This window comes from Labeo rohita, chromosome 4 (genome assembly GCF_022985175.1).
Source record: "Labeo rohita strain BAU-BD-2019 chromosome 4, IGBB_LRoh.1.0, whole genome shotgun sequence".
In the NCBI taxonomy this organism is placed as follows: domain Eukaryota; kingdom Metazoa; phylum Chordata; class Actinopteri; order Cypriniformes; family Cyprinidae; genus Labeo; species Labeo rohita.
The window spans coordinates 20,386,859-20,400,699 of NC_066872.1; the positions used below are offsets into that span (position 1 = coordinate 20,386,859).

At 37.5% G+C, this 13,841-nt stretch overlaps 3 protein-coding genes across 3 annotated transcripts in view; 1 reads left to right on the plus strand and 2 right to left on the minus strand.

The window, feature by feature from the left end:
* LOC127164208 (gastrula zinc finger protein XlCGF8.2DB) overlaps nt 1-13,841 on the minus strand; it is a 196,520-nt gene that overhangs the window by 76,388 nt on the left and 106,291 nt on the right. The gene's annotated exons all lie outside the window — the stretch shown is intronic.
* Nucleotides 1-13,841, plus strand: part of LOC127164203 (gastrula zinc finger protein XlCGF7.1) — a 240,762-nt gene that overhangs the window by 33,980 nt on the left and 192,941 nt on the right. The gene's annotated exons all lie outside the window — the stretch shown is intronic.
* Nucleotides 477-12,944, minus strand: LOC127164162 (NACHT, LRR and PYD domains-containing protein 3-like). Its single transcript, XM_051107936.1, is given in 9 exon segments — nt 477-2,049; nt 2,127-2,173; nt 2,262-2,435; nt 7,182-7,355; nt 8,544-8,717; nt 9,448-10,988; nt 10,990-11,308; nt 12,239-12,361; nt 12,876-12,944. Coding segments are annotated over 9 exon segments (3,132 nt in total). The 5' UTR covers nt 12,893-12,944; the 3' UTR covers nt 477-1,486.

Consider the following 13,841-nt stretch of genomic DNA (forward strand, 5'->3'; position numbering starts at 1 on the left):
TTCAAATTTTTGGCCGTGCTCTTTCAGTTGTTCTGTCAAAATGATGTAATCTATCTTAATTTTCTCCATAACTGTAGAAATGGTATCATCTGACCCCTAGCTTTGCTTCCCATGGTACATAATTTCCATGAAATGTCAAACACAATACACCTAAACGCTACAGTAGTTTAGGCAAGGGAAGATGCCTGCAGGAGAAATATGAGATCCAACCCTGGATGCCAGATTCTGTCAGAAAATATCTGTTTTGTCTGGTAACAGAACAACTAGTCAGCAAAATTGTCTGATACCAGTGTTTTGTCTGGTATCCACAGCTATATTAACAGTCTTCTGTCAGCCAAGAAATTGACTGAGGAAAGCCAGTGAAGAGCAGAAGCAGGAGATGAAGAGATGATGATAAAAAAGGAGCAGAGTTTATTGAATAATCTCAGTTGTTTATATTTTAATTCAACAAACTGCTTCACAACAACATCCCATAAACCTTGAATTTCCATAAACAGTGTCTCTTATCTCTTATTCATGAAGACAAAATATATATATATAAACAAGTATAAAAGCAACATAGTAACATAGTATGTCGGTATGGTGTTGGTAACTAGTAAAGTAACACATTACTTTCTTAATTTAGTTACTTTTTACCATTTATTGATTGAAAACTCTCCTGTCCCCATTTTGAGAGAAATCAGGAGTAAGGTGTTACGTTCTAGAATAAACATACATTAATTCATCCTACAAAAAAAAAAAAAACACGTTCAGTATTCCTCAAAATGAATTAAAACATTAAAATGCAGTTTAGAATATGATGCAAAACCTGCAATAATTAAATATGTTAAATCATACATATATAGTTTATGTATTTAATCATTTTATTAACCTGTGTCTTTGCTGCTGACCTTTGATGATCCAATTCAACCATACTAATAAGCAAAAATTACTCAGGATAAACTAATTTTTTTTCTTTTTTAGTACTGAAGAACATTGAAATTTCTTCTTCTGCGTTCTACTGTACAGATGTCCAGCCTGAGGCTTACAACTTCAAACTGTAAACACTGGGTCTGTAGTTCCACCAATGTTCCGCATGACCTTTCAACGTGATACAATAGTACATAGCGTCGTAAATGTGCATCCCAGAGCCTGTGCTACACGAGCTTTTGCACTTAAAAAGCATACAAATTTTTATTTTCCAAAAAAAATGGCTGATCGCTTCGCTAGGTAAGACTGAGATCGTTTAGAGTCCTTTGAAGCTGCATTTAAGCTACATTTTGGAAGTTCAAAATCGGGGCACCAATGAAGTACATTATATTGGGAAAAATCCTGAAATGGTTTCCTAAATTATTTGTGAATTGTTCTGGAAGTGGACTTATCCTTTAACACACATATACAGCGCATTGTATATGGTAAACATGGAAGTGTTTGTGTCTGTTTGGCACACAAGAACCAATCAGGTTTGTCCTAGCACAACACACAAGCACAAGACTCTTTCTTTCAGTCAGATATGCATGTGATGCATCGGTCGTTGCTCGTGGTTACGCAAACACACTGAGATACCATAAACCCCAAATCCAGCATACAGTGATTCAGTGAATGTGGAGGTGAATGTGTGTAAGTGTGTGAGAGTGTGTGTGTCAGAGACACTGTAGAAGGACAAACTGCCAGCCAACCAGTCCAAATACACACCTACTTTCTTAGAGGAATGTAAGGGGACATGTATTTCAGTTTTCTTATTATTGTGACTGGCAGATAATCCATTATCAGAGCTCCAGGTCAGACTCCAGGAATTTTTATTTCGTCCAAACCAACAGTTATGACTCCGTCCTTTCCTGCTGATTCCTTTATATGTTACTGATATAACAGAATGTCCCCTCAATTCAGCCTCCCAGTAACAGCGTCCAGACAGACTCTCTCTACATAAAACCTGGCGACATACATCAAATCTTTCTGGATGATCAGGATATGACTGTTCCTCATTCACACGCATCACCTTTCTGTTCCCCTCACACAGAACGAGCTGAGTGTCTGCTGTGTTTGGATCCAGGGTGAGAAAACAGGCATCTGAACACAAAAAGAGAGAACATCTAACACAAAACAACACAACAATAGTCACTGAAGGTGTGCATTTGCAGACATACATTTGTGTAGTCCTGCTGTAATCCTGAACTCTCCTCCATGATCCACACTATAAAACACATACAATGTTCACATTGGACACAGATCAGATACAATCAGTAAACAAACAGTAGTGTAACTCTTCCTGCTCAACATACTTGAGTTTGTCAAGTGTGCAGTTTGGATCCTCTAGTTTTTCGAAGAGCAGCTTGACTCCGGAATCTCCTGGGTGATTATAGCTCAGATCCAGCTCTCTCAGGTGTAAGGAGTTTGAACTCAGAGCTGAAGCCACATAACGACAGCCTTTCTCTGTCACCATACAGCCGGACAATCTACAAACACACAGCAACAGGCCACATCATATTAGTTTGACAATCAAAAGTACTAAAAATACTGGTATAATACATCCTTGCGTTGTGGTAATAACTCATTTTTTTCTTTCCCTGAGTCTTTCTTCTTTTTACTTTCACTTTCCTATGTAAGAAAAAGTATTGAGGACGTAGAATATCTCACTGAAAATGTTTATTGCAGCATAGCAGTGGCAAAGTACATGCTCCTTTTGTAACAGCTGTGGTCTGTATGTAAATTAAGTTCTGGCATCCTTTTGTCTGAGGTGGTTCTTTGTGTCTCACACCCACTCGCATCCTACAATTGGTCACTTTTTGCCCAGGATGTGATTATCCCAAATTGGAAATATTTTCTTTTAAAGAATTAGTTTTTTAAGGTCTACAACAAATGGCTGTTTGGCACTACAGCAGGCTTCTTTCTAGGTTTGTGACTTTACAAACCCTAAAATTTATATATACCCTGCTCCCAGGAATATGTAACAAAGGGGTTGAGGCCATGTTGCACATGCAGCTACCTGTAATGGTAAGAGTATTGCACTAGGTGGTTAGTGAATCACAACACACTGGGCCAGCTAACCAATCTGAGCCCATTGCGTATTTGAGGGAATGGCTTCATACAACCACAAAGTTAACAGACCGTGTTTAGAAGAGAGGAAACAGCAGTTTAGAACAGTGGGTTCTGGGGACCCACTGCTCTGCACATTTTGTATGTCTCCCTTATCTGACACACTCAGTTCATTACATGGATCTCTGTCCTTACAAGCTGATGATCTGAATCAGGTGTGTTAAATAAGGGAGACAAGGAAAATGTGCAGAGCAGTGGGTCCCCAGAAACCACTGATGTAGAATAAAGGTAAAAATGTTTTTTTTTATTATTATTTTTTTTTTTATACAAAGCATGAACACATGTTACTGTGCACCCACCACCCCTTTAAGACCTTTTTGGACACAACAAGTTTTCCTGGAGGATATTAGAGAAATTTGTTTTAAAGATGTACAGCCTAAAGACATAATGTCTGAGGCCTGCGTTTTTATTAAACAACCTCTGTAAAACTTCCAGAGCAAATTACTTTCAACTAATACAATGGACCTCTGAGAAACCTAATCCCATCCAAATGTGCATGTCTGTGATTATTGATCATTTATTATCCCAATGGTTTTCCTCATGTGATTTTCGAGTTACCATTTGTGCTCAACTTTTCCGCACCTTTCAATATGTATGGTATCTGACTAAAAATACTTTTATACTAGGATTTTAAACAATAATAATTTTAAGCAGTGTATTTGTAGTTAATATGTTACAGTCTAAAAGTCCATAAAATAAGGCACAGTGTACCATGTTTTGTAAGGTGTATAAGAAGGAATTTCCCATATATATATTTTCACAGGTGTTTTATCTGAATTTTAAATTATACATTGTATTTTATGTTTTAGGGTTACAGAAAATGTCCATAGACTTAACAGAATCTGCTACGCTCCTGGTGCTGAGAAAATAACAATTAGTTCAGCTTAGTCAAAAATAATGAAGGATGGCTGTTACAACTGTTACAAGTATTGTAGAGTCCCCTATCAGATCTCTACAGGTAACGCTGGGGAGGAGGAGGGGTATCATAAGCTTTTATGATCACGCAATGTGTCGAACACAGGGTAGGATACAATATATATGCTTATGAGGATTAAGAAGTACTCCTGACTGGCTGGTGCTACAGTATTGAATGAATCAATTAACGATTACTTAGAGTTTCATGCCTGAACTGTGTTTTGCTTAGCAAATATTCAGTTAGTTTCACACTTAATTTTACCCATTAAAATAAATGTATTTTACAAGTTTTTGCTACTTTAACTGTTAATTAATTTTGTTAGGTTTTTTTTTTTTTTTGCTCTATGGTACATCATCTTTAATTTAATAGCATTAGAGCTGCTCCATTGCATTTGATCAGTACTGTAATCACAAGACGTTTTGCTGTAATAATGCAGGGAAACATTTGTTATATATAAGTCTTATAACTGGACCAGTCATATTTTTAGAAATGTCACATTTCTTTCATCTGAAATGTGTTGCAACTTATATTCCACAGTGACTCATATAATGCAGAGGACTCATGAAGCAAACAAAACCTGTGCAATGTGTGCACACATTTGTATTTGTGCAGAATGAGAGGTTATAGCCTAGCGCATTTCACAAAGGCTGCTAGTTTCACTTTTACCATAAAGTTGTGTATGCTTGTGTAACAGGTTAAAAAAAGAAACAAGAAATTAAGTGTGAATGGTGTCGAAATGCTTGTTTTGGTTATGAAATGTTTGTTCTAGTTAAAAATTAATTCTATGTTCATTTGAATAATGCATCCTGGAAAAAGGGGAGACACCTATGGGCAAGAGCGGTGTATAATGTGTGAAGTCGCCCATCTTCTCAGTTCACTTGAGCTGTTGAGAGGGGAAAATGTCTCCGGTCAATCTGGTCAAGTTCGCCGGCCGCTCTCAAGATAAGCTAACCGGCCACACCCAAGTAAAGCCTGCCGGCCACTGCTCTCTCAAGCCCACGGGTCTTCGAGCTGCTCCCTCCTTCCTTTTATGGTCATGTTTCCTGTTCTTGTGTAGTTGATTGTTTGATTCCATGCACCTGTTTTGTTAATCATCCCATGTATATTAGTTCCTGTCTTTTCCTTTGTTCCTCGTCCGGTCTTACGTCTCAATACTTTGTTACTTGTTGTCAGCGATTGTTCCTAAATTCTATTTTCCTCTGCATTTGCCTAATTGAAGACTATTAAAGTGAAGTTTGAGACTCATGTGTTCTCTTTGCGTCACGCAAGTGTGACAGAGTGGTATCGGTGTTTGGTATAGGGACATTTTAACGAGTACGAGTACAGGAGCACAGTATCGGGCCGGTACCGATACCAGTATCGGTAGCGGTGCATCCACTGATCTATATAATGACTAGATCACTTATTGCGTTCTAAACTGAAGCGACTGGAAGTGTTCAATCCTCCATCTCACTATTCCCTACTGGCAGAGAGCACCACTGAGTTGCATGCAAATCACTGACCTAAAAATCACCCGATTTGAAGCATATCATTCACACAGAATTAATTTTTAAGGTATGTGAAAGTAAATTAATTTTTACTTAAGATGTATGCTGGAATGTTTATGGTCTTTTCGGGAGGGATAAGCGATATATTGAAATAGTTTAGGTGGGTGTGTCAGTTGCGCACTTGCCGACACAGGTAACTGGTCCAACACAAAATATATTTCTTTATATGCCTAATTATGCAGGAAATAATAAACATGACCATATATCTGCTATTAGTATCTAAAACTGATTTGAATATACAATAGATAATAAAATACAAACCTCTGTTACTATATTTCTCTTTGTATTGAATTTCAAATCTTTGAAATAAAGCTTAATGTTTATCATGTTCATCTGATGTACGTACCTGACTGTAATGTAGGCTATATAAACATACATTTTTAATAAGCAGAGGGAATTCCTGACATTAAACAAATAACCGTTTACATGCTTAGGACGTTTGCATTGTGAAAATGTACAGTGAGACTTAAGATATAAAAACGCTGGCTTGTTATATGATGTTTTCTCAAAATCGTAACTCAAACGCTGTCTCAAAAACTAGTTCCATCTAAATGGGACTTTAGATTAAATGAACACTCACTACACTCACTACAGAATAATTATAAAACTCCAAAAACAGCATTACTATCTTTGCCTTTGCCTTTATTTCTTTCGTACATGTACAAAAGTACCTACTGAAAATTAACAGAGGTTTAGCTCTAGTTAATTAATACTATTTCAACAACTGCATTTGTTTCACAAAGAACACACTGATGAAGAGATGTTGATGAAGAAGCTGAAGAAGCTACTGCAGTAGGTGTTTTTCTTTTTTTCTACTCTATTATAAGTCAGAGGAAGCCTTTAAAATTATTAATATTTTCTCTAAAATGTAAGATTATACAATAATCTGGAATAAATAAATCAGGCTACCTCTCTCTGAAGATGCCTAGGATTCTATAGCTCATAACACTTCTTTTCCACTCCGCATCAGTAACATCGCATATTTGGGTATAACCGATTCCTCCAAACTGTCAAAGCTATATAATCTTGACTATACGCCCCTTTTAAAGAAAATTACAGATGATTTCAAACCCTGGACTAACCTTCCACTATCACTTATCGGCCGCATGTGCCAACACAAACTGTCTTTTGGCGTTAAAATAGTACTGTCACGATTTACTAAAAGGTGTTACTGAAAAGGTGTGGACACAGTTATTTTTGCACCTGACCTTACTGAATATGCATTTGTTGGAGTTTTCCTCTCAGATGCGAAATTTATCGGAGGAGAGTACGCTATGTAAGAATCACACTACATAATTTACTAACATTTGCGCTCGTCGAATTACAGGTATCTGTGCCATTATTTAATGCCCAAAAAAGGCATGTCTTAAAGCAGGCGGTAATTTGCACTGCTCTTGGTACACTGTGCTGCTCATTATGAAAATAATCAGGGTGTGTCTGTGTTATTTAATGTGTGCATTGTCAGTAAATTACAAGCTGAATTTTCCCCATTGTGCTCTAACACTAATTTGGCCTGTTTAGTAATTCAAGTCACAAGGTTGCCTAGAATCTCCAAATGTTCAATATTACTTTTAAGCAAACCAACTAAAAAAAAACTCACAAAAAACTAGCACAAACAAACTATAAATAAATACTATAAATACCTCAGTATGTTCAGTTGATAGTATGAACTTGTCAGTCCAACCAAGAGCAGCTTCAATCCTGAATCTCGCAAGTCATTGTTACTCAGATCCAGCTCTCTCAGATGGGCTTTTGATGATTGTAGAGCTGAAGACAAGCTTTCACAGCACTGACCAGTGAGATTACAGTTGACCAACCTAAACAGAAAATTGAGAAAGCAAGTAACTCACAACACCCTTTAAATTACCTAAATGACCATTTTGACTAGCATTTACAATCGTTACTAATGGCATAGAATCATTTTAAAATAATAAATATTAATTTATCAAATTTGTAGACGAGTAAAAGTCATTTTTCCCTTCAGCATCTCCATGTATAGTCATGTATAGTTATGTATATAAATCACCATTTGATGCATATTCCGTATATTGAACATAGTAAAAAATAGCATCTGTTTGACCAAACTTGGAAATCATCAGCAAGCTGAATATCTAGATAGCACAGTGAAGGTTTATACAGTAACTGATAGATGGAATGCTACATCTTATTCAAAACCTGCTGGATATTGGCTAAATATCTTCTAAACTATTTGGCTTTAATAAGATTTTCATAAGAAACAGGCAAGAATGAACTCATGAATGAGCCATCCACCATGATCCCTGTTCTTTCCGATAACAAAGTACTTGAATGCGATAAACTAATTATTATAATTTCAGAAGTGGGACAAAGGACGTTTCTGAGCATATAAAGGCAGCATAATCGACAGCAGTGGTTCCCAGTTCTGGACCTGGAGAACCCCTAACACAACACATTTTAGTTGTCTCTCTAATCTAAGATACCTTATTCAACAGCTCATTAGTAAAGACTCCAAGACCTTAAATGTGTGTTAGATAAGACATCAAAAACGTGCAGTGTTAAGGATTCTCCAGGAGCAGGATTGGGAACCACTGATCCACAGTGTAGTGGATGGCATGAATGACTCTTTATTCAGACCAGACACTGTGTGAGTGAGGAGTGAGAAAGGCTTTTGTATAAGTGTGGTGATGAGCTGCAGGTGATTAGAACTACAGGGAGAGTGAGCACTGTGTATGCGCGGAGGGAGTGCCTGGTGTGTCATTGACACAAACATGTTTGATATTGATATTAGATGGAATTACAGTTTGAAACTTAAAATATTATACACTGTGATTTTCTGTGATATCTTGCAACTTCTGTAGACTAGCATCGCCTCATTTAGACTGCAAATCGAGACAAGTCATGCAGTGTATTTAAGGTGTCCTTACTCTGATTATTGGCTATAATCACATTATTAGAGAACATTTAAGTCTAGTCAGTAAGATTATTGACAGTAATCGAACACAGTGAAGTAACTGTGAAAGTCAAACCTCAATATGTTCACTTGACAGTGTGAACTCTTTAGTGCAGCAGATAGCAGCTTCACTCCTGAATCTTGTATGTCATTGTTACTCAAATCCAGCTCTCTCAGGTGGGGGTCTGATGATTGTAGAGCTGAAGACAAACTTTCACAGTGCCAATCAGAGAGACCACAACCAGCAAGTCTATAACAGGATGACACACAGCATTAAAGAGGAGATGAATGATTAAAAACATGTTTTCTATATTCTGTGAATGAGAATCAGTTGAGCTGGAAGTGTGTGATGAAATGCAACTGGAGATTCCTCATCATTAATATACTACTATTACTACCTCCTACCTCCTTTCACCAAACTTTTAAAACCTGAACAGACTTTAAAATGCTAAGTATCATACACTTGCTGATTTTCAAAATGGTTACAGAGAAAAAACTAGGCGTCACACATTAAACGACTGAACACAACATTCTAAACACAAAAATGCATCATCACTGCTGCCATGAAACTCACTAGAGATGAGCAACGTTTCAGAACCATTTGAGTTGCCTTCATGTACCCCACAAAAAACCTGTTATGCATTTCACGCAGACATTTACTCTACCAGCACCAACCACACACACAGAGTCATTTAAATATAATTTCTCATCATATTTACATGTTTTTTTCAACCATATTGTTCAATTGTTTTCTTGTGAATAATAGGATGTCTTTGCTTTTCTTGCAGTTCTGTTACCTATTTTGCTAGTCTAGTCTTTATATTGTCTTTTGTCTTTATATGTTTTTTTGACCACTAATACTTTGGTATAACAAGTTTAAACTCTATGAATAAAAGCAGGGTCATGGTTTGAAAGATAAATTACTTCCAACAAATCTGTTTGTTCTGTGATGACAAAAATTAATGTGATGACATACTCACAGAGCTTTTCTGCATTTTATCACAGCTGGTAACAGTCTCCGTCTTCCCTCAGATGATGTATTATATTTCATGAGATCAAACTCATCCAGCACCTCCTCTGACATCTGAAACATGTAGGTGATTGCTGAACAGTGACTAAGAGTGAGTTTCTTCACAGAGTTTTTGTCTGATTTCACAAAATTCTGAATCTCTCTGTAAAGAGTCTGATCTTTAACTTCTAGCAGACAGAGGAACATATTGATAGATTGTTCAGTTGACAGACGATTATTTCCTTTGATTATGTTTTTAATGTGTTTATTTATTTTTCTGATGGTGCCTGAGCTATTCTCTGTGCATGGCAAAAGGGCCTGTAAGACTCTCTGATTGGACTCCAGTGAGATCCCCAGCAGAAACCGAAGAAAAAGATCTAGGTGTCCATTTTTACTCTGAAGAGTTTTTTTAACTGCTGATATTAGCAGCACACACAAAGGACTTTTTTCAGATCTGTATCTCTCATGTTCATCATTCAGAAACAACTTCAAGGGTTCCATTTTCTTTAACAGATGTGAGTAAAACACATAGAAAGCAGCCAGAAACTCCTGAAAGCTCAGATGTATGAAACAGTAGACTTTTCTTTGATGAATCACAGATTCCTCCTTGAAAATCTCAGTGCAAATCCCAGAATACACTGAGGCATCAGTGACATCTAGGCCGCTCTCTCTCAGGTCCTCCTCATAGAACATTACATGGCCCTTCATCAGCTGATTGAAAGCCAGTTTAGCAAGTTTCACAGTCACTTTTCTGTTGAACTTAAGGAGCTTTTCTGAATGTCTCTTCTCATATTTCTGATTCCTCATGGTTATCTGAGTGAGCAGAAAGTGGATGTACATTTCAGTCAGAGTTTGCGGTATTTCTGCCCTCAGACCTTCTTTCAGGAGCTTTTGAAGCACAGTGGATGAGATCCAGCAGAAGACAGGTATGTGGCACATGATATGGAGGCTTCTTGCTCTTCTAATATGCAAGATGATTTTGCTAGCTTGATGCTCGTCACTGATTCTCTTTCTGAAATATTCCTCTTTCTGAGGCTCATTGAATCCCTGAATTTCTGTCAGACGGTTGATGTATGTGGAGGGGATTTGATTGGCTGCTGCCGGTCTGGAAGTGATCCAGATGAGAGCAGAAGGAAGGAGCTTTCCTTTCATCAGATTTGACATTAAAACACTTACTGATGAAATCTTAGTAACATCAGAAACTTTCTGAAGATCTGAAAACAACAGTGTGATTCTGCTTTCATCCAGACCATCAAAGATGAACACAACTTTACACTGCTCATAAATCTTTGAGCTCAGATCTTGGAGTTCAGGATGAAAGTCCAGCAGAAGTCTGTGAAGACTATACTGATGATCTTTAATCAAGTTCAGCTCTCGAAATGGAAGCACAAACATAAAATCGACATCCTGATTGGCTTTTCCCTCTGCCCAGTCCAGAATGAACTTCTGCACAGAGACGGTTTTTCCAATTCCAGCAATGCCTTTAGTAAGAACAGTCTTGATTTGTTTTTTTATCCTTGCATCCTGGTTCAGGTGAGGGTTTAAAGATGTCATTGCAGTAGATTGGAGTGTCTTGTGAGTAATGTGTCCTGGCTGTTTTCTCCAACTGTAAAACCTCATGTTCTTCATTCACCCCTTCACTCTCTCCCTCTATGATATAGAGCTGTGTGTAGATCCTGTTTAGGAAGGTTTGATTCTCTTGTAGGTTGACTCCCTCACATAATCTCTCATATTTATTCTTCATGTTAGTTTTGTGTTGGTCTTTGACTCTCTGTAGTTCTTCATCTACTGACTGGCGAGATTTCTTCTGCAGGTCTCCAGACTTATCATTTCTATCCACACAGCAGAAACAAGAAGAATAAGACAAAGACTGAATGAGAGCATGAGCACCAGGATCTTCTAGTAATGTTACATGTCAGTCTTAAAACAGGTCAAGACACAATAAACTGCTTTATAGGCCCAGACTATGTTTATGGAGAAGCTATTCCAGATCAGCTAGAACAGGGATAGGCAACATCGGTCCTGGAGTGCCGCTGGCCTCCAGAGTTTAGCTCCAACCCTAATCAAACATACCTGAACAAGCTAATCAAGGTCTTCATGATCACCAAGGCTACAGCCAGGTAAGTTTTTTTTTCCAGGGTTGGAGCTAAACTCTGCAGGACGTCGGCACTCCAGGACCGACGTTGCCTATCCCTGAGCTAGAACCAGCTTTATAAATGGCACTTAGTGCTAATTTTTTAGTCTCTCCATGTTTGTTTATCCAAAAATTACTGTTTACCTTAAACGTCTCCTTATTAACTAAATAATGAAATAATGTCCCTTATTTATCCCAACCAGTTAAACTGGCCACAGTTCTTAAAAAAAAAGATTTTCTCTGGTGTGCCATAGCTAAACTACACACAGATGAGAGTTGTGTGCTCTCATCTGGACCATATATCTGAACTTTTCTTGATATGATTTAGTTAGCTAGTAAAATAGACTGTGGGGTAATGTTCATGCTTAACTGGTTTAGGAACAAAATAATTTTCTTCTTAGCGACCTTAGTTTCTTAGCGTGGCGAGTCTTGTTAAAATGTCTTTGTGTTCACGATGAACTTTGGGTTCTTTTGGGGCTAATACCCTAAATAAAGTCTTGATATTCTGCCCTTTTACTTAAATTCGAACTCATATAGGTGTTTGAAATATGATGGGGGTTCAGTAAATTAAAAAGTCTGACTAGTTTAAAACAGTCATTCTTGTCTGTAGTTCTGATTATTGTCTCACCTGGGTTTAAAGATCACTGATGCTTCCATTAGATTTGGAGGCTGATTTATGGATCTGTCACTCACCAAAGACACACAGCTAGGCACTGGAGATGCTGCTCTTTTTCTCCTTTTTCTAGTGTTACTGAAAAAACGTCAACAAATCAGATTTTCTGAATTTACCTCTGATCAATTTTGTAACTACTGGCAGTGCAGTTGGGGCAATTGCACTGGGGCCTGGGAGCCCATGATCATCTGGCCCTTGAACTATTTTTATTATATATATATATATATATATATATATATAATTTTTTTTTTCTCTCGAAGCTTAAAACAAGCTTGACCTAGCATCACTCAGTTAATTATCCATTACAGTGTACAAAACAATTGTTCTGGCAACAAGATGAACACTTAAATAATATTACCATAGGCCTTCTATTAATACTGAAGTCTCTGGTTTCATTTTACAGTAAATACAGTCAATAACTGAAGCACAATATGACAGCAGTTGTATAATTGGGTGTATAATTATCATTTCTGAGGGAAGTACAGTAGTTTTTGGGGTGGAGTAACCCTTTAAGAACTTAAGAATGGCTGGTGCAGCCATACCCTGATGTTCGAAATCGGTCTCTTGTCTGCAGTACTGGTTATTTTCTCACCTGTGTTTAAAGGCCATTGATCTATAACTAAGATCAGGAGGCTGATATATGGGCTCTGGAGATGCTGCTCTTTTTCTCTTTGTGCTGTGGAAAAACATCAATAATTAATATTATTAAAGGGGTCATTGGATGCCCATTTTCCACAAGTTGATATGATTCTTTAGGGTCTTAATGCAAAGTCTATAATATACTTTGGTTAAAAATTCTCAATGGTTGTGTAAAACAACACCCTTTTTACCTTGTCAAAATGAACTCTGCAAAAATCATCCCATTCTGATGGATTGTTCCTTTAAATGCAAATGAGCTCTGCTCGCCTCACCCCTCTCTTCTAGCTGCTGCTCTGAGAGATTGTTTACTTTAGCTGTGAAACTTGCTAACTAGCACGTTATTAGGAACGGTGACTGCAGAGAAATTTCTGCTGTAGATGAAGCTGGGTCACGAATGATTTGTGCAAATACAGACGCATTTATGTAGATCGGGAGGTGCATTCCCTTCACAAACAAATGTAATCCACTGCATCTTCAGCGACTCAGAATTCGAGAGTAAATGACGACCACTATGTTCATTATTACATCCAGCAACAGAACACCTCAATTGCTCAACTGGAGATGATCTTGTCTAACTTACATCCCTGCTCCGGCACTGAAACTGGAGGTCGGACTGTTACAGATGATCTGAGGTAAGACGCTAATGTCAATCAGCTATTGTGGGAGTGGCCTCTGTCGGTTTGACGCCACACCGACAGGCATCTGAGAATGGCTCAATTTGAAACAGGGGATATTATTTTTACAGATTAATTAAAAACCACTACATGGATTTTTATCATTATAGGGTAGATTTGTACATACACTTCCAACACACATTAATGTTCAAACAACATGTAAAAGTGAAGTTTGCATTCGATGACCCCTTTAAACATACGTAATCAAAAATAATTGTGTTAGGATGATAGTTTTCTTTATGTTT